Source organism: Pelophylax lessonae (genome assembly GCF_965119305.1).
Source record: "Pelophylax lessonae genome assembly, chromosome: 13".
Lineage (NCBI taxonomy): Eukaryota > Metazoa > Chordata > Amphibia > Anura > Ranidae > Pelophylax > Pelophylax lessonae.
This window is the reverse complement of record NC_138780.1, coordinates 125,485,939-125,512,624: the sequence shown is the minus strand read 5'-3', so window position 1 is coordinate 125,512,624 and position 26,686 is coordinate 125,485,939. Positions and strand designations below refer to the sequence as shown.

The window sequence follows — 26,686 nt, the reverse complement described above, 5'->3', positions numbered from 1 at the left end:
CTATGGAACAGAGATGGACCAGATAAGGTGCCTAAGTGCCTATTTAGTAGATGCAATGAAGTGTAAAAAGTCAGCTGTGGAATTTGTTGGCTGTCGATAAAAGGACTAATAGTCATAAAGCTTTGGTCTAAACCAAAGACACGACAAAAAGGAAAACTAAAGTGGAAAAAAATCTTTTCAACATCATGACACCTTAACATTGGTTAGCTTACTTAAATAAAAAAAAGCATGCACCATATTTATTGTACCGAAGGCATAATGTGCAAACACATCCTAGACATGATGTGCAATAGGAAGTCTGGAGACCTCTTGCAGCCCGGTAAAGAGGTCATATGTATCCGTATGTTCAAAACTACCACGTATAGCTTTCCACCAAGGGTTATCAGGCAGCTCCAAATTCTAATTTGAGAGGAAAAGTCAAAGATTGAAGATTTCCTTTTTACCTTCCTTTTGAAAGTCAAAGATTGACAAACTGCTCCTCACCTCCAAGCCTAACTACAGGCCACTGAAGCTGTTTATCACATCTAACGCCTAGTTGTAAGGCTCAGGGCATAGAGTAGATTTTACTTTTTCATGTTTGTATTTACATATTTAGGTGCCCTGAGATTTGGAGCTCTTAGTTGCATTCTGGAAAAACCTAAAAGATATGTGCCCAATGATCTTAACTAATATACAGTAGAGAAAGGTTACTTAAGGGCTGGTTCACACCATATGAAGTCCAGTGCATTTTTAATCTGCATCAAAAATGCATGCACAGTGTTTTCTATGTATTCCAGTGTATTTCTATGTATTCCAATGGCCCTAGTTCATACCAGTGCAGTGCGTTCAAGTACAGTCAACAAAAGTAGAACAAGTTGCATTTTTTCTGTATATAATGCATCTGAAACATAGCAAAACACTAGAACGCATGCAAATACACCAGAAACGCATCAGAATGCACATTTCCTGAATTGAGATGAAGAAAAAAGAGGGGAAAAATGCACCAGAACATGTATACAAAAACACATCCGAAACACAGAAACTGTTGTGTGAACTAGCAAGTGGATCTGTAAAGCCAAAGTAATGCCATTCTAGGTGAGTGACTGACTCTCACATGTTGAGAACTGGAACCCAGGGTGCTGCACAGCTCATCTGTGATATTCAGTAACATGCACAAATCTGGAATATTACTGCACTTCTTGGTATCTTTATTGAAGCAATAAAATCACATCACAGGTATGAAAGGAACATAAAAGGTACCGCATTTCACGCTAAAGTCAGCGCTTACTCAAACCTAATTTTTCATGTTTGAGTAAGCACTGACTTTAGAGCAAAACCCATTACCTTTTATGTTCCTGTCATACCTGTTATGTGATTTTTAGTGCTTCAATAAAGACACCAAGAAGTGCAGCAATATTCCGGATTTGTGCATGTTTCTAGCAAGTGGATCTGTACTACAATAACCCTCCCAATTACTACACACACATACAGGCACAACACCTGGACCATCCTGCTTAATAAAACACCTAAATAAAACAGAGGCCCTGACATACTTTACATTACACGATAGCTCCAAGAGAGTACCAAATAAAAAATCCTTAGGAGTCCAAAGTCTTTATTGTTGAGCTGCTTACAACAAGCAAGACAAAGGACACCCAATGTATTTTAGGGGCCACACAACTCCTCTTAATCAGGGCTGAGTGAAATGGAAAAACGTCAAATGGGCTAAAAATTACCTCAAAGCAGAATGATCTGCAAGCAGAGGATGTTACAAATAGTCAGTGCTGGTATTCAAGGTAAAAGTAGCAAGGCTCTTTTACTTGTAACCAAGTTAAACAAAAAAGACTTTGAACTCCTAAGGAGTTTTCATTTGGCACTCTCTTCCACTTATTACACTTGGCTTTCTTAGCTTCGGGGAATGTCCACTCCTGGGGGATCCCCTTTTTTGTGGTGAGCCACCGAATACAGACCAAATAAGCTCAAGTAACCACATTTTGATAATCCAGTGTCCCTCTACCTGCAATAAACTATAATGCAGCCTAATACATAAAAAAATAACTTCAAAAACACTGGTATATGGTCAAGCAATCCTAAATTTGAACTTCAGGCAGAACTTGCCACTCAGCATCTGTGAATGAACTGTTATGCTCCACTTTGGCCGAGTTTATGTGAGCAATGCTTTGGTAGTTTTGTGATATGTTTGGCAACACAGGAAAGTAGAACAGAAATTTTCTCGCAAATGTAAGCATTTAAAGGAGAACTAAAGGCAAAACCTAACTAACTCTAAACCTACTCTCAGCCATATTCTAAGCCTAATTTATCTAACCCTGTAAAGAAAAAAATCACTATAAATCTATGAACAATAAATATTAATTTTTATATATTTATTTTAATATGTCTTTTTATTGCCCCTAAAATCCCAAAACTAGAGGAGATGTTCCTACACTTTTTGTACAATTTATGGGATGGTGGCAATATACACCTCCATTCATCCGAGATTCAAAATAAAGAAAAAATCACTATACTTACCTGTTCTGCAGCGGCTCTGGTCCGGTCCCAGGTTGAGCTGTCTATGGCAGCTTCAGTGTGTAGCAGTGTGTAGGAGAGGCAGTCAAGAACGGAAGCCCCATAGTAACTCTATGGATGATGTCACTTCCCAGGCATTTCTTAGCCATTGTTGCCTTTCTCCTGCACACAGAGGGGACCCCTGGAGACCAGACCGAAGCAGTTGCAAAACAGGTAAGTATAGCGATTTTTTCTTTATTTGGCTAGATAGATTATACTTAGAATGTGGCTGAGAGTAGCTTTAGAGTTAGTTAGGGTTTGCCTTTACTTTCACTTTAAGGGCATTGTGTGTCCTACTAAACATGATAATCATTACAGTATAGATCTTTAAAGCTGAATTCTAGGCAGATAAAAAAGAAATTTATTATGGCCTTGCTGTCCCAGATATGATGAAGTGTCATGCAACAACATATGACTATCAGACTGGTGTAGACATATTGATTTGAATAATTGGGTAAAATTAGAAATTGCATTCACAAACATTTCATTGTGCCTCATGACGGGGTGCTTTTCTTACACTCCATCTCAGTTCAAAAGCTATCTGCTTATCAGACCCACCCTTAAAAGTTGCACAATATAAATATTGAAATATAAACTCTCTACCATTCATTCCCCCCTCTTCCCTATTCTGGGCAAACCCGCATTTCCACCTAGCACGTCTCCTGGGCCATTCAGAGATCTCATGGATTGTAATATTTTCCAGGCCTCTCACTTCCGTACGGGTAACCACTGGCCCTCTATTGCAATGCTCATGAACCCCACAGGCCCGTTCCAGTCAGATTCCTGGAGAGCTTCACAATAATGACATTTCATCTGCGCCTTACCCTCCTCCCAAATTTAAGAGGCTCCTGACCCCCCTCAAAAAACTCTGTTCTGATCAAAACCCCATTAGACACTCTCTTTCTACAATGAATTCTCTTATTTCTTCACCAGCAGAGGACTACAATCCTAAGTCAATGGGAATAAGACTTATGTCCTTCTACCCACAACATTCGAAAAAAAAAAATCTACCCCTAACTCTCAAGTGTTCTATTTGCACGTAGCACCAAGAAACCAATTTCAAGATATTGTCTAGATAGTGCAGAACACCCACAATATTTTTATAAAAAATTTCCAGACTGTATGGATGTTTTTTGGAGATGCAATAAAGACAAAAGGTTCACCCCTACACATTTTCTGATCATGCCCACTGTTGGGACCCTTTTGGAACAAAGTTAGGTAAATTTCACAAAGATTCACAGATTTTACCATACAAGACTGTCCAGCATTCTTTTTGCTTTACCACTCCTCAATTCCATTGAAGACACACAAGAGATCCATACTATGCCTTCTACTGAATGCGGTTAAAGCTTGCATCCCTTTAATATGGAAAGATCCTTTATTTCCCTGTGGCTAATTAAGGACAAGGATGCTAACAATATGGAAGACTAAAGGCCCATACACACGAGTGGAAATTCGGCCAGGAATTTTCGTCCGACGACCGATCTGCCGATTTTTGGCTTCTTAGTATGATGCTTCCGACAACCGACTCCGACTTTACGGCCGAAAAAATCCTGGTGTGCAGGCTATAAAATTTTTGTCGACTGTCAAAACACGTCTGATTTTCATCTCATTAGTACAGATTTCGATGGGGAAAAATCTTATGAGCAAGACTAGGCATGCTCAGAGATGAAAGAACACAAAGAAAGCAATCCAACACATGACATCACTTCTGAAGTAGAATTCTGTCGTGCGGGAAAATTCGTGTGCAGTTTAGAGCACATTCCAACCAACAGACACCACTCTGGACAAAAGACGGACGACTGGTCGGCGGAAATTAGTTGCGTGTGTACGAGGCTTTAGTCCTTTCCTCACAAAACAAACAAGAAATCTATGAAAATAAACCTTGTTCTATTGGACTGTCTCTCTGAGGAAGGTAAAACTCTCCTTGCCGGAGAGGATTGAAACCTCATATTGGAACCCCTGTACCCATGAGGTAAAGGTCCCTTTTATTTTATTTTTTTCTTTTCTATTTCTAACCCCTTCCTTCCTCCCCTACTCTTTTTTTTCTTCTCATCCTCTTTCCTGTCTTTCCCAATCCCCTTCATTACCCCCTCCGTCAGAAACATTATTACATCATACCTTTTCTCTGTGTCTTCCAAATTGGAATTTCTTGGCTGACCTTACCTATAGATTCCTACCCATCCTCACATTCCCCATTCCCCCTCTGCTTACCTCCCTCCTCACATTCCCCATTCCCCCTCTGCTTACCTCCCTCATCCATCTTTATGGGGATGAATAAAATAATTTTGGCTGTACAGTGCTCTTTCTTAGCTATGCATGTAATCTGGATCAGAACATAATATATGCATTTTCTGTGACACAGCTGTTCTCATCTCTTATCATTGTGCATTCTGTCACATTTGTTATATTGCAACATTAATTATTTTCTCATCTGTGAATGGTTATGGATGTTCTGTACAACCCAACACCTTTCTAAATAAAGAATTTTTAAAAAAAACATACACTATTGCAGCCCTGTATTCCTTAATACATTATTAATATATTTTTAATGCAAACAGAGCAAGTACCCAAATTTGATTTGATGTTAGCCTCTTGCAGCTCCTGCACAGCAGAGCTCCAACTAAGAGGGGAAAATGCAGCACAAGGAGTGTGCCAATAGGTTGTACTGCAGTACTTATGTAGTAACAAGGAAGAAACTGATAGAAGGATAGAACAGAATGACATAGAGATGAGCTTATCAATTTGCTGCTTCTCCTTTTACTGAACAGTCACAGGCTGATAAAGACCTGTAAAAGTAATTTAAAGTGCTGGCAGCCAATCACGTGACCTGACCAGAGCACCTTGAGAATAGGTAAGTATAAGCATCTTTCTTCTTCAAGGTGGATAGAATAGAGAAAGAGCAACAGACATCATAACATTCTTTTCTTTTTTTTAGTTTTGGATAGAATGAGGAAGGTTTTTTTGCTATCTGTGCCCCCATCTAGGAGGATTGCTTTCACTTCCTGCTACAGTGAAGATCACTTAGTATAGAATGTGAAGGGAATGAAACATCTGCCAGGTTTTTATTGCCGTTTGTGCCCCTGTTGTGGAAATAGCACTGTTTCAATGACATAGTTCACATAGACAGACAAAAACTAGACAAAGCAAAATCTCTGTCGTCGGGACTGAGACCCTAATTAAAACTTGATAGAATTTATAGCCCTTCCCAAGGTTTGGCTGGAGTTACAATTTAACAGTATTTTGGGTTATGGGGCATTTTTTTTTTAAAAAAAAGGTAAAAACCATAGAAAGAGGAGGAATTATTTGCATAATTTATATTTGGAGTCAGCGTCAGTTTCCAGTTGACAATATTGTTCAGACCTTTAAAAAAGGAAAGTAACTAAAAATATTTAATTAAAATTAAAGGTCTCCACTAAAGCAACTCCTACTGTGGATTTTCATTGGTTCTAATAGCTTTAATCACCATAGACATACTCATGGAGAAATTTAAAATAAGGAGCTGAATGTGGCCACTACTAAGCATATTTAAATAAATTTAAGAACAGGTCTGAATCAGGAATAAAAAAAAAAGTCTCAGCCACACTAATAGGAGCCTTTACCCCTGTGGTTATTGTCTCATGATAGTGCAAAAGCAGTGGAGGTGATTACATTTTCCTGTTAATAGGGATTGGTTTGTGCACATTTTTTAAAATAGTGTGTGTAAAACACTCATACAAATATTTTTTTAGTGTAATGGGTCTCTGACATAAGACACATACTAATTAATTGTTGAGGTATTCAAATGTAAAAGTAAATTCACAAAGAATATATGCTCCTTAAAGCAAACCTGTGGATAAACCAAAAGTGATAAACTAACATCCTCAGGAAGTAGATGACACAATAAGCTTTTAGCACATACCTGTTTTTGCAGCATCATTGCAGTCTTGTATTGTCTGTCTGTTGTGTCTTCATTTTCTGGTAGCGGAGTTTAGGCACAACCTTCTGCTCCCAACCCATAATGCAGCGCCGGTGCCAGAGTGAGCTATCAGCAGGCTTGGGTATTGTCATGTGGGGGCAGGGGGTTTGCCTATACCTATCCAAACAGCAACTTTGAAAAAATTGCTTTTTGCATATTTAGGTCGGAAGGCGCTGGACTGCACTGATCCTGAAGCCAAAAGCATGTGTTGATATCTTATGCAGTCAGCACCCTCCTGCTGATGTTAGTTTGTCAGGTTTGATTAATCCACAGGTTCACTTTAAAATACCTCTAGCTTCAGGCTGGCGATAACTGTGAGTTTCAATGAGGTGTCTGTTGAGGAGAGCAGGAAAAGGAGCCATTTGAGGTGGTGATAAATTAACGCTTCCTGAAATAAAATAACGACTCATGAGAAAATAAGGCTTTCAAGGGTTGAATGCCTATTTCATGCTAAAAAAAAATGACACACATATTTTTTTGTTTTGTGAACCGAACATTTTCAGGATAAATTTATCATGCGATAAAATAACAAACGCAGTTAAAAATAATTCATCTAGGTGAATCAAGGCTTCAGTTATATAAGATATGTTTATGAATAATCATACAACCCAAATTGTAGCTTTAGTTTTTATTGGCTTTCTAAAAGGAGAGCACACAAAAAATAAACTATTTGTATGGTTTATTTATTTACATTTTGTTTTAAAAAGAATGCTTAGTAACCCTTCTGTGGGAGATCTCAGGGGTCCCATATGCCCTCTGCACAGTCACAACTGTTGTGCTCTAATCAACGCTCACTCTGGCTAAGAAGCACTGTTGATTGGAGCACTCTGCAGGGGGGGATATTAGATCGCTGAGATGTGGACCAATGCTTTCACACAGAGCCCTGTGGTCTGGGTTTCTGGCATGCTGTCAGGGAAGAGCTGATAAGCAATACTTTGGAGCACGCTAACTTCATAGAACTGTTAAAAATGAAAGCTACAAAAGGGCTTTAATTGGTCCCTGGCAACCAATCATCATCAAGCTTTGCTTAACAATGTAAAAGAAAATAAAAAATACTTAAATAGTTGTTGGGATGAGGCACATTTACAGCACAGTAGACAATGGCCATCAACAGCATAAACTGCAAAAAAAAACTCTTCTAATCTATATGGGAAAAAGTATTTAAGTGTATTTGATGTGGTTACTGCCATGAGAAAAACTATGCAGAGGTCTTTTAAATGAAAGTAACAAAAAAATCCTGTAATGGAAAACCGTAAGCTTATACTGGCTAAATGTATTTTCCTCTGAAGCTTTGTGGTTGTACAGCTTGGAGACATCAAAGGTTATCCAGTTCACAGATGTGAAATTAGTATGCAATAAGAAGGGTTAGGACACAATTCACTGGGCTTTTATAGCACACACAAGTGTGTTTCCTTTTTCTAACACACCGTGCAGGTGCATCTCTGGGAGAAAATAGACCAGTTCTTAGGACAGTGAGCGCAAAGCACTGAATGCGCCTAATTGTGACAGCAATTCTTCTCTTCCTCTCTTCTGGTTAAAAGCCAGGCACTGGAGACAGCGGGAAGCCCTCCCGACCCCTAATGGCACAATTGAAAGCCTCTTATGTTTGCCTTTTTGATTCGTGATTGACAATACACTGTGTGGCTCAGGCATATGCTACCCAGAGGACAATGTTCATTGGCTCTGCCTATTCTTGCATGGGGTTTTCAGGAAAGGACTATAGAAGAGTTAATTGTGTGCCGTGTACAATACATGTATTCTGATAGCACACAAAGAATTTTCTCACTCGGGTCCTTCAATAGCATCATGTCAAAAGTCCCGGAGCCCACTGCATTAATAGCATCCTTTTCACTTTTACAGTTGAACCTTGCTAAGTATTTATTATTATACAGTATTACAACGAGGTGTAATTGTATCAGTAGGACAAACTATTTTTTAAAGTTAGATAAAAGTATTCCATATTCTACTCTACAGATTGCACCTTTGGTTAAAAAATATATCACTAATCTAAAGTACACCTATTATAAAAAGAAATATATGGGCTTTCATTGCTGAATTCCTTCTAAAAATATGTGTATATTTGTCCTGCTTGGCTTCAACCCCTCCAATGCTTCGTACACAAGATCAGATAATCGGACCACTTATCGTTCGCATTTTGTTGCATGATACTAATATCGAATTCAGCAATGCGTACTAAACGTATGATTTTTTTTTACATACGATTCTGGAAAAGCTTCCTGTTTACATAGCTACGTATCGGAAGTGATGTCATATACGTGTGATTATCTGATCGTGTGTACAAGGCATTAGCATCATGCGTGGTCTTTGTCTATCAATTTGTAGCGAATGCATACTGTACTGATTAAAAAATTGTCGTTTGCTAGGCTATCTTACGAGAAAAGTTTTTGTGTATGTCCCTTCGGATATTGTTGGACGAATTGTCACGATCTGCTATCAAAAGCTGTGTACTAACGATCAGATTATCATTCGATCAATTCAAAAACTATTTTTTTCTTCCGATTATCTGATTGTGTGTATGAGGCATAAGTCGCAGGCCCAGATGGAAGCATTCCATATTGATAGTCGAGTAAAGTTAGTAACAATTTATTTGATCTTGGTCAATGATTTAGAAAGTACTGACATCAGTCGAGGAGCTGGACAGCAGTCAGTAATGACATCCTACCTATTACTCTCATGGTAGACTTCCCTTGTGGGGGATATAATCACCCTCTATAAATATATAAATTGCCCATATAGATACAAGAAGAGTGAGATTGTTTACTTCAAGGCTACCATAAAAGAAACAAAGGTAGTTCTTGGGACTGGAAGAAAATAGGTTGGTTCTTTAGAAATAGTTTATTACTGTAAGAGCTGTGAAAATGTGAAAAAGTCTTATATAGAGGGTGATTCTAGCAGAAACAGTACATTGTGTTTAAAGGAAAATGGTTGCATTTGTTCCTATAAGAATGGTTCTAAAAATACACAAAAGAACGCTGAGACAGGAAACTAGTTCAATTGCCACTAAAATTTGGGAAATCATTTCTTACTGTTAAAGTAAATTGCACCACACGTTATAAGGGTTTTATTGCCATCCTTTGGCACAAATATAAATACAGAGGCAGAGGATGTAATGTGTTTTTTAAGGTTACATTAGAGGAAAATGTGCATTTTCCTGCAATATAAGGTGTAGAACCTTTCTGCATGATGGTTTCTGACTTGTCTAATCCTTCTCCCTTTCCCTATGAAAAGAAAAAAAAACACTACTCTCATCTGACATCCAATGGATTCATCATAGGAATATATGGGGTATTTACCTAATCTAGGTGACCTTAAAAGAAAGCAGGTGCAGTCTACTTTCTCCACTGCAGGTGGCACTAAACCGCAGCGGAATTGCAGAGGGAGAGGAAGTAAAGAGGAACATAGTTCCTCTATGGTTTCCTGGGTCACTGGTGGGAGCTATCTGATTGGATACTGGCACCCCATGTGACTCTAGCAGCCATCTTGGGTCAGGACCCTGGTTCCCAGACTGGTGCACATTTCGTGTGTGGGTAGTTTTAGGACAGGTCACCCGTCTGTCAGGGACAGTAATTAGCGGCAGGGAGAGGTTCCAGAAAGAGCAGGGACACACCATTCTTCCTGGAAGCCTCCCTGTTTGGATACAGACTGTCTAGGCCGCATTCTGCCCCTTGAGACAGATCCTGACAGTGCACCCGAGACCTATTGCTATACTCTTCGATGCAATATTCTGTGAATGTGCCCGGTCAGGCTGTCTTCCTACAAGGTAATTGTGCTTTATTGAACTTTAACATCAATACAGTTCTCTTTCTGCATCTGGACTCTGAGTGTTTACAGCTGCAGCACCATGCTGCACCTCCCCACACATGTACTGATAAAATATGGTGGCAGCCGTTGCTGACATAACTTCTTAAAATGCTAGCAGCATTTCTGACTCAATAGCTTTAGTAAATTCCAAATCACTACCTGGAACAAGTATAAAGGCTAGCTGACAACAGAACTTGCTGGCAGCTACCAAGTTTGTCTGAAATAAACGAATGTAGTACCAACTGGCATGTGCATTTGTTGGGTTTGTTAATGACTGGCACTGTTCCCCAACTGCTGTCATTCACAGAACATAAGCCACAAGCTACCACTATAGTAACTGAGGTTGCAGGCTCAATCTTTTAAAAGTAGCAGAGGACACAGAGGAGACACCGCTGCAGAATGAAACAGGGATTGTGGGAGGTTGTGGACTTGGGCTTTTATCTGCAGAAACAGAGCAGAGGAGGCGTGGGCTACATGGCATGGCAGGCCACAGAAATATGAGGGGGCTATGGTTTCAGTGCTGCCTCTATCTTCTCCACAAGAATGACCCCAATTTGGGTGTCTGCCTCTAGTGAAGCTACACCCAGCACTATCAGTAATAACATGACATTTTATTTACAAACCACAGCACCAATTTTATGACGGACAAATGCTATGTGCTTTAGGAACCCTGGGGGATTTAACAAGACTTTTTAACTTCTGGTGAGGTTTCTTCTTTATTCTGCATGTTCATTTAAGGTCAGTAAAGGCAGAGACAGCCAGGCAGGTAGGAGATCAGTAATGGTAGCTCCCGTATTTCTCTTTGCTTTCTTTCTTTGCTTTCCCTTTTTGGGCGTTAATGCCACTTCCTGGGTGAATTCGATAGTGCCTACTTGCTATCCAATGTGGCATCTTTAGGCTTCAGAAGACAGTGTGAGGATATCATATGAGAGACAAGACAGGTGGGCAATGGGCCTGGATGCACTGGATCTCTTGCTCCTACCAAAGGTCATATGGCAGCAGACTCAGATGATTAAAAAAACTCTAAATTGGGAATGGGTGGGAGGAGAGACTGGAGGGCAACATTTGGTCAGAGATGGTATTGAGGAAACACTGGCCCACTGTGATAGTACTTTTAACTCACGGTACTACTCCTATGTTTTCATGATGTCCACACACTCAGGCTCTGTCAGATGATATAGTAAGATTAGCTATAAGTGTCAACCTAAGGCCTGCTATAATAAAATGAAGGCACTCTGACAAAAAAGCTAATTAAATTGAAAGTATAGTGTAAGTATAGACAAAACTTTTTTTTATACATTTTGGATAAAGTAGGAAATGGTTAAAATCCTTGTCATTTTTTTTTTTTTTGCTGCCTGTGTACCTTTGGAAGGTTTTAGCTTTACTTCCTATCCCACAGATGCAATCGGAAGACAGAGGAAATCTCTTCAAAGTGAATTCCCTTATTATAGTCACCAGATCAGGTGTTTTCCAATTGGAATATTTACCCTTATCTCTTTTCTGGTTGCAACTGTAATAGTAATAATAATATAAGGGGAGCTATATTGTAGCAGAAGAGAAGAGGCAGTTTGCATTAAACCTGGAAATTAGAGGATGCTAAGATATGCAGGTACAATCAGTCTGCCCTCTGGGTTGTGTGACCATAATCAAAACACTAGATTTCCCAAATCAATGTAATATAAAGACAAATCTACACAGACCATTACATTTGTTCCCGATGAGAAAGGCCCTTGCACTACATAGTTGATGGAAGATCTAAAGAAGACTGTACAATCAGATTGTTATGATCAACCTAAATGTCCATGAACATGCATGCTCAGATCAGCGATGCTTACGGGGAGGCGGAGGTGTTGTGGGTGGAGAAAAAGGGATACTGTCAGACATCTCTAAAGCTGACTTATGAAGTGGGAAAAAGTCAGGCAACTGTCATCCCATGTATATCGGTACTCTTCAGCACTTAAAGACCAGGGGTGCAATCATGGCTTACGGCTGACGCAACCCTGTATAACGGTGCAGATCTTTTGTTAGCTGCGAGGAAAGTTATAAGAAGTGCCCAGACATACACTTATTTCAAATCCTGACTCAAACAATGCTCCTTCCTAAGGCCCTCTTCACACCTGAGTGTTTTTCAGCTCGTAAAAATGCTCATCTCTGAAATCTCAAAACGCCCAACAAGCGTTATATATTCACATATGAGCGTTTTGTTGCCTGAATCTCAAAAAAGTACATGAGCTTTTTATTGGCAAATTACCAGCTTTTTAACTCCTGCAAAAAACGCCTGAAAAACGCCCAATAAAAACGCATGAAAAATGCCCCACAAAACGCCTCGAAAATGATACGCTCAGGTGTGAATGGAGCCTAAAGCTATTCTGCTAAACATTTCTCCAGCCAGTGTTACTGAGCTCTTAGCACTCCTTGGCCATTTACCTGTTCAATGCTACATTACTGTGACCATCCCTTAAACTGACTGCATTGTGAACATTTCAATATTCAGAGTCAACATTGGACATTGCAACTTATTTCATATACAATATTTTTATGTTCACTTTAAATATGTTGTAACAAGACTGTAAAATAAATGTATATAATTCAAAGTAACTACTACCCTTAAGGCACCATAAAATGCACAAAATATTTTTCACTCTGATTTGAAAAGAGATATTAATAGGTATATGCGTGAGATTAAGATGATTATCACAATTTACCCCTAAGTATGTTACTGCTGTGGGCCACATAGCAACCTGTCTAAAAGTCCTGAAGCATACAATACCAAATATATATATATAAAAAAAAAAAAAAAAATATATATATATATATATATATATATATATATAAATCACTATCTGCAAGGGTTTGTAAATCGTGTTTGCCTGTTCCATAGAAAACCTATGCCATCTGTGGACATTAAATGATGGTCAGATGTGCAAGGAAAGCCCAACCAGCTATTAATATGGATGCCTATAATGTCAGAGTGTTCTTGTTCGTGTAAATGAAAAAGATCAGCCAGGCAATACCACTGTAGGCCTTATTTTGGGAGAAATTAAGGGATTGGCTGAACCCCCAGCTACAAACTGGGAGTATACACTGGACATCAATGAAATGTATGGAACTCTGAAAATACAGTGTACCCTTTCAAATTTGCCTTCCATGGACCTATATAAAAAATCCAGTACACTATATTGTCAAAAGTATTGGGATGATTGCCTTTACACGTACATAAAATTTAATGGCATCCCACTCTTAGTCAGTAGGGTTCAATATTGAGTTGGCCCACACTTTGCAACTATAACAGCTTCAACTCTTCTGGGAAAGCTGTCCACAAGGTTTAGGAGTGTGTCTATAGGAATGTTTGACCATTCTTCCAGGAGCGCATTTGTGAGGTCAGGCACTGATGTGGAAAAGAAGGCCTGGCTTGCAGTCTCCGCTCTAATTCATCTCAAAGCTGTTCTATCACAGGGATCCTCAAACTATGGCCCTCCACCTGTTGCGGAACTACACATCCCATGAGGCATTGTAAAACTCTGACATTCACAGACATGACTAGGCATGATGGGAATTGTTGTTCCTGAGTTGAGGTCAGGACTCTGTGCAGGCCACTCAAGTTCCTCAACCCCAAACTTGCTCATCCATGTCTTTATTGACCTTGCTTTGTGAACTGATGCACAGTCATGTTGGAACAGGAAGAGGCCATCCCCAAACTGTTCCCACAAAGTTGGGAGCATGAAATTGTTCAAAATGTCATGGTATGCTGATGCCTTAAGTGTTCCCTTCACTGGAACTAAGGGGCCAAGCCCAACCCCTGAAAAATAACCCCACAGCATAATCCCCCCTCCACCAAATGATTTGGACCAGTGCACAAAGCAAAATCCATAAAGACATGGATGAGCAAGTTTGGGGTGGAGGAACTTGACTGGCCTGCATGGAGTCCTGACCCCAACCCCATGGAAAACATTTTGGAATGTATTAGAGCGGAGACTGAGAGCCAAGCCTTCTCATCAGATATCAGTGCCTGACCTCACAAATGCGCTTCTGGAAGAATGGTCAAACATTCCCATAGACACACTCCTAAACCTTTTGGACAGCCTTTCCAGAAGAGTTGAAGCTGTTATAGCTGCAAAGGGTGAGCTAACTCAATATTGAATCCTACGGACTAAGACTGGGATGCCATTAAAGTTCATGTGCGTGTAAAGGCAGGTGTTCCAATACTTTTGGTAATAAAGTGTATCTAATCACATTCCCTTCATTCCTCATACAGGAGAACCCATTGATTGTTGTCCACCTAAAATCATATAAAACCCACTTTACCATGCAATTGAAATGACCCCAGATGTTAGTGCCACACACACCATCTATGGGTGTTTTTGGAAACTGATGAAAAGCCCACATATTTATTTTGCCTAAATTTTTATTTTTAACCGATGACCACAAAATCATCAAAAAATAAAAATTTATGTTTTTATGAATTACCAATAACAAAAACTGACAATTGTGTGCATAAAGGTACCCAAATAAGTAGACAAATATAAATATAGAACATTTACAGCAGTCTCTTGTGTACTCTATTTATATCCAATAATTGCACTGGAGTCAAAAGACTGATGTAATGCTAGGGACAGAGAATGATGTAGCACCAGGAACAGGGGAGATATTGCTATGGAAAATGGGAGAGATATGTTGCTGGACTCAGGAAGAGAGGAAGCTTTTTGGAGAATTGGAGATATATTGCTCATACAGTGGAAGGTATACTAGTGGTATACTGGAAGATATACCATTGGAGATGGGATAAATGTATTCTGTAGGCAAGAAAAAATATACAGTATGTTTGAAAGGGGAAGGTAAACTAAGGTCATAGGGGATATGCTGCTGAGTATAGGTGGGTTATGCTTATATGGACAGGGAGAGATATGCTGCTGGGGACTAGAGAATATATGTCGCTGGGGACAAGGGGATATATATTGTTGTGGACAAAGGGAGATATCCTGAGATATCCAGAGCTTCATGAAGACGCGTGAAGCACAAAATGCATTGAGGCTGAGTCGCTGACATCACTCTTGGGCCTATCTATGACGGCACTTCCAGTTTGGTGGAACACACACCAGCTCTGTGGTTATGAGCGGCAGTGTCAGGCTAAGGTCTTTCACAAGTGAGCTGTTTGTGTTGGTGCATTTCTTGGCACTACTTATGTAAGTGCATAGTTTGTATTTTTTTAATACCTTTGTGTTTAACAAAAAACTTACTAAACTATAAGTACTCTCTCTGGGCTTTTGGTTGTCTGTTCCTGAGGAATGAGAATTGACAGCGGATTCCACAAGCAGATTGTTTCCAGCTCTCCCACATCCTGGATGTGATATCTAGCGCTTGAAGTCTGCTTTGTTGGTTGCATAGGTCTGGTGAGTGAGGGGTTTATCGACACATGGTGTAGCACATTGTGTTTAAGAAGATACTGTCAACCATTTATACTTTTCATGGACATAGTGATTCGAAAAATATACATATTTTAGGATTTTATGAACATTATGAATATATTTACATGCTAAGTTCAATGTTTGGATTTAATTTAATTGTGGATATTATCTGATTCTTTGATTTGAAGTTCTGTTTTCTGTTGGGGGCTTATATATTTGTAAGGCTAGCACCTATCTTTGTACATTTTGCACATATATAAAGGGAGAAATGATGCTTGGAACAGGGGAGATATATTGCCTGGGACAGGAGGAGATATACTAATGGGGGCAGGAGAAGAGATACTATTGGTATAGTAGAAGATTTGCTGTTGGAGACAGGGGAAATGTACTTTGAACAGGAGGATGTAAACTGCTAGGGGTAGGGGGGGGGATACGTTTCTGGCTGCAGTGGAAGATATGCTGCTGGGGACAGGGGGGAACATATCATTGGGACAAAGGTAGATAGGTCACTGAGGACATAGGGGATGCACTACTGGGAAGAGAAAAAAAATTACCGCTGAGGATGATACAAGTTGTGCTGCTGGTGGAGGTGTCATGCAGATAAGTTTGAGTAATATTATTTGTCACCAGTGTCTTCATACTTAAAGTTCATTGACAGGTACCATAAAAGCTCTTACGCTTATGAAGAGAGTGAAGTAGACCAAGAGAACCATGATTTGGGCACCAATGAGTTAAAAATGCCTACTCAAATGAAAAACTCTTGCAATATTTTACCTTATATAACTTTTAAACAGTAAGTCTGAAACCTAAACACGAGCAAGCTAGTCTTCAGGCTTAGAAACTATACGAGTAATAAATCATACAATCATAACGATGAAATTTAATTTATTAGCATTGCCTTTCTCCCTTGAAATCCTCTTAGCAATAAATAACTGCACGTTCCACAAATCAGCAGCAGGTCAAAAGTCTCAGTATGACACAGCTGTTATTAGGATTGTCCATCACGCTGATTCAGTATGATTAATCATGGCCTGTCATTTTTTCCCCAAAACAGGAACACCTCCAGAGTTTTCACACTATTTAAACTATGAAGTAAATGATGAGGTCTTAGACTTGGCACTGAAACCTGGCAAGCGCTGTACAAAAGTATACAAAGCTAAGGGGGTATTCTAAAATTAGACGCCACAGGATTAGGCAGATCATAAAGAAAGAGTTATTATTCCAGCATACACCTTGAAGGCTGCTAAGTTGTAGCTAGGTACATAAATACATCGCTCTCTCCTAGTTACTTTATCTTCATTTGTTTTATGACCTTTTTAATAGAGCTGTATATAAAAGTAACCTGTATTGAGAAAAAGATAGAAAATGCAAAAAGTTGACCTTCTTCTAACAATGTAAGTTGCCTGGCTCTTGCGATAATTCAACACTTTTAATGCTAATCATATCTAAAGCAAGCAGGAAGAACATAAAAGTCATAGCTTCTAAATTTCCTACTTATGAAAGCACTGAAGTCCCTAGATTCGAATAAAAACCAGGTAATGTATAATTTTAGTAAACTTAAGACAACCACTCGTTGTCGTTCATAGTAATGCAAATCTTTATTGGCCACATGTAAAACACAACCGTATCAGGCTAACGTGTGTTGGATGTAGCAGCCTTCCTCATGACATTCCTATCAGGAAGGCTGCTACAGCCGAAATGTGTTAGTCTGATACGGTTGTATTTGAAACTGAATGGCCATTTAAGTTTACTACAAAAAACAAAAATAAATCTGCAATGATCCCCCTGTGACGAAGTTGGAAGTGACGAATCGCGTCGGAGCATGGCTACACGGCACACCGGAGAATCTGTCAGAGGCTCGGAGGAGAAGGATCTGGGAGTCTTGGTTGATGATAGATTAGGAAACAGCATGCAATGTCAAGCGGCAGCTTCCAAAGCCAACAGAATATTAGCATGCATAAAGAAAGGGATGCATTCCAGAGATAAGACTATAATCCTTCCACTTTATAAAACTCTGGTCCGACCGCATCTGGAGTATTCCGTCCAGTTCTGGTCACCAGTCCTCAGGAGGGATGTGTTGGAGCTGGAGAGAGTCCAGAGAAGGGCAACTAAACTAATTAGGGGATTGGAGGACCTTGACTATGAAGAGCGTCTACAATCGCTCGATTTATTCTCCCTGGAGAAGAGACGTCTGATGGGGGACATGATAGCAATTTATAAATATCTTAATGGGGATCCCAGCTTAGAAAAAAAGCTGTTCATTCGAAGGGATTGCATGAGGACTCGAGGGCATACAATGCGATTAGAGGAGAAGCGTTTTAACCTCAGGCAACGCGGGGGGTTCTTTACTGTTAGGGCAACAAGATTGTGGAATTCTCTACCACAAGAGGTGGTTTCTGCGGGTAGTATGGTGGCTTTCAAAAGACTCTTAGACTTACATCTCAAGGATCAGAACATTCAGGGGTATGGGAGATGATTACAGCCACACACACCTACACAGGTTGAACTAGATGGACTATTGTCTTTATTCAACCTCACCTACTATGTAACTATGTAACTATGTAACTATGGTCTCTAGGGTCCGGTATACCAGTGTGGAGGTGGTGAGGACTAAGTGAATGCTCCAGACCCCCTATGTAATATCCATGTGCTTTGTATTATGATATCTTGTGAGTGCAATATTTGTGGGATTTTCATTTTAATTTTATTAAATTGATATTAAGACAATATCACACTAGTGGAGCTTTCTATTTTTATGGTTCATTTTGACCGGCTTTTTGAGAGAGAAAAGACGTTGGAGGATGATAATCTAAGGAAGATCCTTTTACTAGTGTTCCCACTGCGCATGAGCCTTGACCATGAGAATGGGGGGGCAACAATTTTTGGTGAGTTGCCAGCTGAAGGAAGTGGTGTCACGTTGGTGGTTAGATTTATGGTGACCCAATTATCCTCAATCACGGGACTCTCATTATTTGATATCACTTTCACCAATTATTTTCTTCATAAGAACTGCACCATACACAGAGTATATTGAACAATTTTCTCTGCAGATTTATTTGAAGACTGTTGACAGTTTATATCGTTACAATTTCACCAATATCATGTATTATGTGATTTATTTGTACATGCACTTTTCTAATGCGCAGCTTAGTGGTTGTAATTTTCGAATGGAAATCACTTTGAATATTTAAAAATAAATCTGTGCTGACCTTTTAGGGGAACTGCTGCAACTCAAATCCTGGAAAGGGGATAATAAATAATGTGTGCAAAAATGGCGTGCTGTTCCTTTAAATCTTGTGATAGAAAATAAATGCAATGTGAACAAAATGTTCCTGTAAATGCTGCAGTGCTCAGTTGCACACGTATCACTTAGTGCCAAATACCAGTGTAAACCACAAAGAAGAGTAAATATAACTAAATATGAATAAAATGATGTATAAAATAGAAATGCACAAAAAACATACAATCCACTGAAAGATATCAATATAAACCACAACAAAGTGCATGTGCTATTGAGTGCAAAATAGATGTGAAAAATAAATATACATGAAAACGTGCAAAAAAACATAAAGTCCACTGAACAGTGCCAATTGAAGAGTGCTTTGTGTTCCACGATTCAAAAACTCCACAGGTGATTTTTTAGTAGACTTTATGTTTTTTGTGCATGTTTTCATGTATATTTATTTTTCACATCTATTTCACACTCAATAGCATATGCACTTTGTTGTGGTTTATATTGATATCTTTCAGTGTATTGTATGTTTTTTTGTGCATTTCTATTTTATACATCACTTTATTCATATCTAGTTATATTTGCTCTTCATTGTGGCTTACACTGATATTTGGCACAAAGTGATACGTGCGCAGCTGAGCACTGCAGCATTTAAAGGAACATTTTGTTCACAATGCATTTGTTTTCTATCACAAGATTTAAAGGGACAGCACACCATTTTTGCACACTTTAGGTTTACTACAAGGTTGTTATGTGAGTGCAGAGACTCTCCAGCCAGAGCACCGGTTCTCAGCCAACATTTTGGAGAAGAGGGCAGCGAATGCAATCTATTTTCTCAATACGGGTAACATTTAAATTGTTGGTCTAACCAAAATTGATATTTGAGTTATGGGAGATTATTGGTGGGTTGAACACTCTACTAATGTCTTATCTAAAGACTCCAAGAGTGGGATTTCTCCATCAGAGATTCCTTCTCTGTTTCATGCCCAAGAGGAAACTCACATAGGGAAGTAGGGTAGAAGGGTGGCAACAAGCCGAAAAAATTAAATACTTTAATATTATATTTTTTTACTTTGTTCCCCCTTTTCACCACTTCTGGACATTGGTTTAGCAAATTAAGTAAAAAAAAGGAAGTGTTCATGTGTTTTGAGAGGAATCACATGTTTTATTTCAGATTAAAACAAGATTATTTTTAATTATCAAGGAATTTGTTCCTTTTTTTCTTATTTAAATGTTTGTAAAGTTTTTGATGGAAAAATCTTATAAAAATTGAAATAAAAAAAAAAAAAGAAGCCGTCTCTACTACTTCTGGTATGTTGCTCTGTAAAGCTGTAAAACCATGTTACGTCCAATTGTACATTCTAATATTAGTTTTTACCACCCCCAGGTCACCTAGGGCAGCAATATGTCTAAATCCACCCTGATATATTCAAATACCGTAAGTAATGTAAAAAAACTTAAGGAAATGATTCTACTACTGTTTTAACACGGGGGACTAAATAATAACATATAATCCTTCTTTTAAATTCACTGTCAATTTACTATCTGTAATCTATCTATCTATCTATCTATCTATCTATCTATCTATCTATCTATCTATCTATCTATCTATCTATCTATCTATCTATCTATCTATCTATCTATCTATCTATCTTACATCAACCACAGTATTTTATGTTTAACAAGTGCAGTTATTTGCAGTCTGGCTTTGTTTATTGATTTTTCTAAAAATGGATATTTATTTCCTGTGTTTACCGAGGGTTGTTAACAGACGGAAATATAATGTTAAGGTTTGTGTTGGAAGAGAACTAAACTGGTAAAATTCTGCTCACTTTACTCTTGGTTTTAATGTCTTGTTTGCTTAGAGAGTCCTAACATGTCCACATGGCAAGGTACTGATTAAAGAGACATTACAATCAAAATGAAAAAGCTGTAAAACAACTATAAATAAAAAACTGTAAGGCTTTAAAACATTCTCTGGTATACAAGTACTTCTTTCCATGTGTTCCTCATTATATATGGTTGCTTTATGTTGAAGAATGAGGCTTCAATATATCAATGGGGTACTCTGTGGAATTTTAACTCAGCATCCTAATGCATATGTGAACTCTACTCTGCACCTTGCCCATCCACCATCTGTAGCCTGAAATTTCAAAACTGCGGATTGGAGAAACTGCTATAAGCTCTTGCTCTGACCAATTCCCTCCATGTCAGTAGCCAGTTACAATATTTTTTTTAAAATCAACCCTAATTAGAAATGTTGAGCTGTTGTCCACGGAATGATTTATATTTAAAACAGAGAAAAAAAAACATTACAGGTGATCCACACACAGCAGAGATTAACAACCTGAAGTGTAAAGCCAAAGGTTTTTAGTTTTGAGTACAAAGCTTGCATCTTTAATAAGTTAAAGTGGTTGTTAACCCACTTATACAACTTTATATAATCCTCTGTGTACCCTGATAAAAGTCATCACCAGGAGCCGCTCTGAAATACGGTAAAGGCGGCATTTTTTTTATATAAACACAGAGACAGGAGCACTTGTAATCAGGGTACACAGAGGATTATATAGGACAATAAACGTTTTAAAAGCAGTAGGAGGGGAGGGGGTGGGCTCTGACACAGGAGCAGACAGACAGGGAGGGGGAGAGGAGCAGAGAGGAGGACAGAGAGCTGCGGATGACGGAGGCATGTAAACTGACCACGGTGTAAGGGCTCAGCAGCCATGATACACCGTGGTCAGTTTACAGAGGGGAGGGTGGAAAGTGGCAGGATCAGCCAGGTTTTTTATGTGATACTGTGGGCCAAATGACACAGCACAAGCACTGTGCTGTATAACATGCCTTAAGGGAACAGGATCTTTTTTTTGGGGGGGGGGGTAACAAACGCTTTGTTTTTGTTACCCAAACATTTGATATTCCTGATATGTGCCTGCTGTACCATGTATTTGTTTGAAAAGGTATTCTGTTCTCTTTATATTGCCTCCTTTGTGTGAAATCCCTGGTGTACCTGGCAGCCCTTCTGCTTTCCTGTTACAAACTGACCACACTAAGCAGAAGAACACACCATGGTCACTTCTCTAGCTATGCTGGGAACTCCTCTAATGATCAGACTTGTCCTGACAAGCACCCCCCCCCCTTTGTGCAGCCATTCACTGGAAAGTTCAGTGTGCTGCTTCTCCTCTCCCCAGCTCTTATGCAGCTGAGAACAGAGGGAACAGAGGGAATGTGATCACTTCTAAAAAAGGGAGAAAAAAGGTATTTATATATATATTTTTTTTATATTTACACAAATGTTTTACCTGTTATTTCAATCTTAAATGAAATGGGTTGTTATACAAGGTAATCATTTACAAACACCTTAAGCTAGCCTATAAAAGTGCATTACTTTGCCAGAACTCAAGAAAAAAATAGGCCTTTGCAATGTGCTGACATACAGGGAACTAAGTGCAAGGGGTTGTTTGCCATCACCTGGATCTTTCTCTATTTACAATTTACTGGTTAACTGACTGAAGATAGTATAGCATTTGCTATACGCCAACGCTCTGAGAAGTGATACAGCTCTTCTACACAGCAGCCACTCTACCTGAGCTCTGTGTGTCAATGGACACATAGAGCATGGTTAGGGAGGGAGCACCCACGGGAGCCCCTATAGCCAGTGACTTGCAATGATGGGCATTCAGTGGGAGAGAGGAGCCAGGACCACTGCGGGGGAACCAAAAAGCAGAGAATCTGGGCTGCTCTGTGCAAAACCATTGCAAAGAGCATGTAAGTATGACATTTAATATTTTAAATAAAATACAAATTGTAGGTTTACAATCACTTAAAATAAATGTTGTTTCTATTTAATTTGTCTTGTTTTGTCTTTTGTTTTTTTTCATGGTTTTGTGGCTTTACATTAAAAAAAGAGAAAAAAATCCAAAAACTACTATTTCGCTTTTAAGGTACATTTACCATACTTTCTAGTATGAACATAGTTTTAAAGTTTTTTTAAACAGGAAAAATAGTAGAATAAAATTTGCTAGTTTTAACTAGAGTAACACTAGTTGTTTTAAAATAAACTATCACAGGCAGAAAAACAAGCATACATGTATTCATTTTTTTTCTTTTGCTCATAGAATATATAGAAAATAAATTTTTTTTGAAAGGCCAAAAGATTGGCCTTCCAAAAATTGTTTAAGATCTTATTTATCCCTCCCAATGTTCTCATCGCTTTGGTATCATAAGTAATAACAAAGTTACTGCTGAATCAGTAGGCCCATAGCTGAAAAGTAAAACTGCCAGTCCATAGGGGATACACAGATGCAGGAGTTAAACTAGTTAAAAATACAGATTGTATATAGACGAAATATTTATTTTTTATTGCATATTCTTTTTAAATTAAATACACAAAGAAAATACACACTGTTTCTTGTGAGTGTGCGTGTTTTCATTCCCCAGTTTAAGATGTAAAAGTTTTGGGAGACTTGCTGCAAAGTTTTAAAGTGGAATTCCAGTCAAAGTCTAACTAAGGCTAAACCTACTCCTACTCCCACCCCATTCTTAGTCTCTATCTACCTTGTAAAAGAAAAGATGTCTGCACTTACCCATTTTAAAGCCGCTACAGTCTGATCACATGACCAGCGTCAACTTCAGTGTAGAGGAGAGACAATGGCTGCAGAGCCTGGGCGATGATGTCACCCATAGGCTTCCATGTGACCGGACTGGAGCGGCTTCAGAATAGGAAACTATCATGGGTGTGCCCAGCCTATTGTAAAGCTCAAACATGTGTGTGTGTCTACATATATATATGGCCCCAGCACATTGATCTCCCTGCTGGCACAGTGAAAGAGAAGTGCGTAAACACTTCTCTTATGGCAGAACTGGTAAGGGGGCAGATCTTTCCCATCTTCGTGTCGGCACACAGAGCGCTAATGCGCATGGGGTGATTAGGGTGTGCCCGGGCACATCCAGCACTCCCTGTGCACACACCTATGGTAACTATACACATCTTTTCTTTTAAATTTGACTGGAATTACATTTTAACCTCCTAATGTCTGTGCCTCCTGGCCCTTTATGAGGTTTCTGATGCTGGGAGGCAAGGTTTCTCGATTGACTGTCACAGCAATCACATGATCGGAAAGCTCCTGATTGCAAGTAGAGATTGGGAGCTTTCCGTTAGCTTTCAGTAACTGTGGCGGGAGCACGCCAGGCATGGGCTCTCTGCATAGTCCTGTTTACAGACTGTGCAGGTCAGAAACCAGGAGTTTGATTTCAGTAAAAAATACAATTTTATTTAATATAACACATTAAAACCATAACAAAACTTGCACAAAACCAATAATACTGGTAATTTATACACTTAAGCCAGGCGAGATAAAGTACTGTAGAAATAGTCCTAATGAGCCAACACGTTTTACCATATTGCTTCGTCAGGGCTTATGAGGAATACACAGCATATACAGAACACTGACAAAGCAATATTTTGTTTTATCCAAGTTTTGTTATTGTTTTAATGTGTTATATTGAAAAAAAAATATTTTTTACTGAAATCGAACTCCTGGTTTCTGGCCTGCACAGTCCGACATTCGGGAGCTCTCTTTTCTCCTTACATATACAATACGGATGATGGCCTATAAATGTCACAAAAGTTACCATCTGTTTACATTCTGGTATATATGCAGCCGCTCAACGTTAAGGCCCACCCGCCGAGAGGCCGTATATATGCGTCCCACCGGCATGATGGGGTTATTATAGCAATCTAATCGCTGGGGCAGAAGAGACTGAGGAAATTCTTCCTCCTAACTGTAGCAGACTGATGACATAATCTCTGTATAGGCAAAACTACTGGACTGGAGCTCTAAGATTTTTTTTTAATAGTAAAAGGTAGAAAATGTATAGCAAAAGCATACTCTTGTATTATGACATAGGTATATTGACGTTAAGAATAATTGATAGAGACTTACTGAGACATCTACTTTAAACTAGCCTTAATCATGTTCTTAGGTACACATTTCCCATAAAATTGGGAAAAACGTCAGAGATGAGCTATCACAGCATTAAATTAAAAAGACACATGCATCTTAGTGGGTCTATGGGAAAAAAAATTGTGTAAACATATTGCAATCTATCACTAGCCTGGTTTAACCTCCCTGGCGGTATGAGTCTTTTGGATTTTAGGTGCTGAAAGCGGTACCATTATTTTGCATGTAATTCTTGTGAATGAGCAGTCCAAACCAACTATATACATTTATTATATATATTATATATTTATATATATATGTATGTATACATATATTATGTATACATATATTATATATATATATATATATATATATATATATATACGTATATATATATATATATATATATATATATATATATATATATATGTATATATATATATATATATATATATATATATATATATATATAATGTATACAGTTGGTTTGGGCTGCTCATTCACAAGAATTACGTGTATATATATATATATATATACGTGTGTATATATATATATATATATATATATATATACATATATATGTATATATGTATATATATATATATATATATGTGTGTGTGTGTGTATATATATATATATATATATATATATATAATGCATATGTGTATATATATACGTATATATATATATATATATATATATATATATATATATATATATATACTGTATATATATATATATATATATGTATATATATATATATATATATATACATATATTTACATAAAAAGTACAGTAAAACTGCAGGAAAGGGCACTGGGGGGCAATGTAATGTGATTTTATTTTATTTTGAACGGTATCAGTGTGTTTGGTGCATTTTACATTTGAACTTGCCGCCGGTTCCACCCCCCGGCGGACGTCACGTCGCCGGAGACGGAAGACGGGGCTCGCAGACAATCGGGAGGAAGCTCCGCCGCCGCACACCGCCCGCAGTCTTCGCTGGATCCCGGAGAAAAGGTAAGTAAAACCTCCTCCAGCATCCAGCGATCTTCTTAGCGCTACCCCGAGTGTGACTCGGGGTTACCGCTTTTGGCACTAAAATCTTACCCCGAGTCACACTCGGGAATACCGCTAGGAAGGTTAATACCTGTTGAACCTATCAGTAGATATGTTATGTTTCCACCTCTAAAACTGAACTTCAGGGAAAGAAAAAATGCTCCCTTGCAGTGGGGCTACCCCCACAAAAGGAAGGAATAAATACTTGTTTAGGTCTAAGGAGCTGCAAAGCCACAAAAGGCAGTTTTACTTATCCGATCCTCTGCTGCTGCAGGCCCCCTCCAGGCTGTAAGGTCACAGCCTTTTTCCCCTCTACCAGTCACAGGTCCTCTGACACCATCAAGTCCAAAGCAAAGCCCATAGCCCTGGACTAGACACAAGGATGCCAAGGGACAGTCCATTGTTGTAGTGTAGGGGAGAAGATGAGAGCCCCAGCTGCTGGGGAGCTGGGGATAAGATAAGTAAAGCTGCTTTTTGTACCCCCTTGATCTAAACCAGCATGGTGGCAACCCTACTGCAAGGAAGCATTTTTCCTTTTCCCGGAGATGGACTTTAACAAGGCGACAACACTGTTGCAGTGAAAATGTGTAGCAGGAGTCAGGACGCCACTTTGTGAACATGGTAATCTTAGATGTACATGAGGTGTTGGGGCCAGTTCACACCATGAATTGCACAGGAACGTGCTGTGCGTTTCAAATGTGATCCAGGTGCAGTGAGATTTTATTGGAAT

The 26,686-nt window shown here is 38.8% G+C and overlaps 1 protein-coding gene across 11 annotated transcripts in view; it reads right to left on the bottom strand.

The window, feature by feature from the left end:
* The window catches only part of SMOC1 (SPARC related modular calcium binding 1), a 321,506-nt gene that overhangs the window by 92,420 nt on the left and 202,400 nt on the right, over window positions 1–26,686 (bottom strand). For 5 of the 11 annotated variants that reach the window (XM_082242604.1, XM_082242601.1, XM_082242606.1 and 2 more), the window contains exon 6: window positions 6,792–6,890. The exons of the other annotated variants lie outside the window; for them this stretch is intronic. In XM_082242604.1, coding sequence (XP_082098730.1) covers window positions 6,792–6,890 — 99 coding nt within the window. The remainder of the gene's footprint in view (window positions 1–6,791; window positions 6,891–26,686) is intronic. 11 annotated transcript variants of the gene reach the window in all.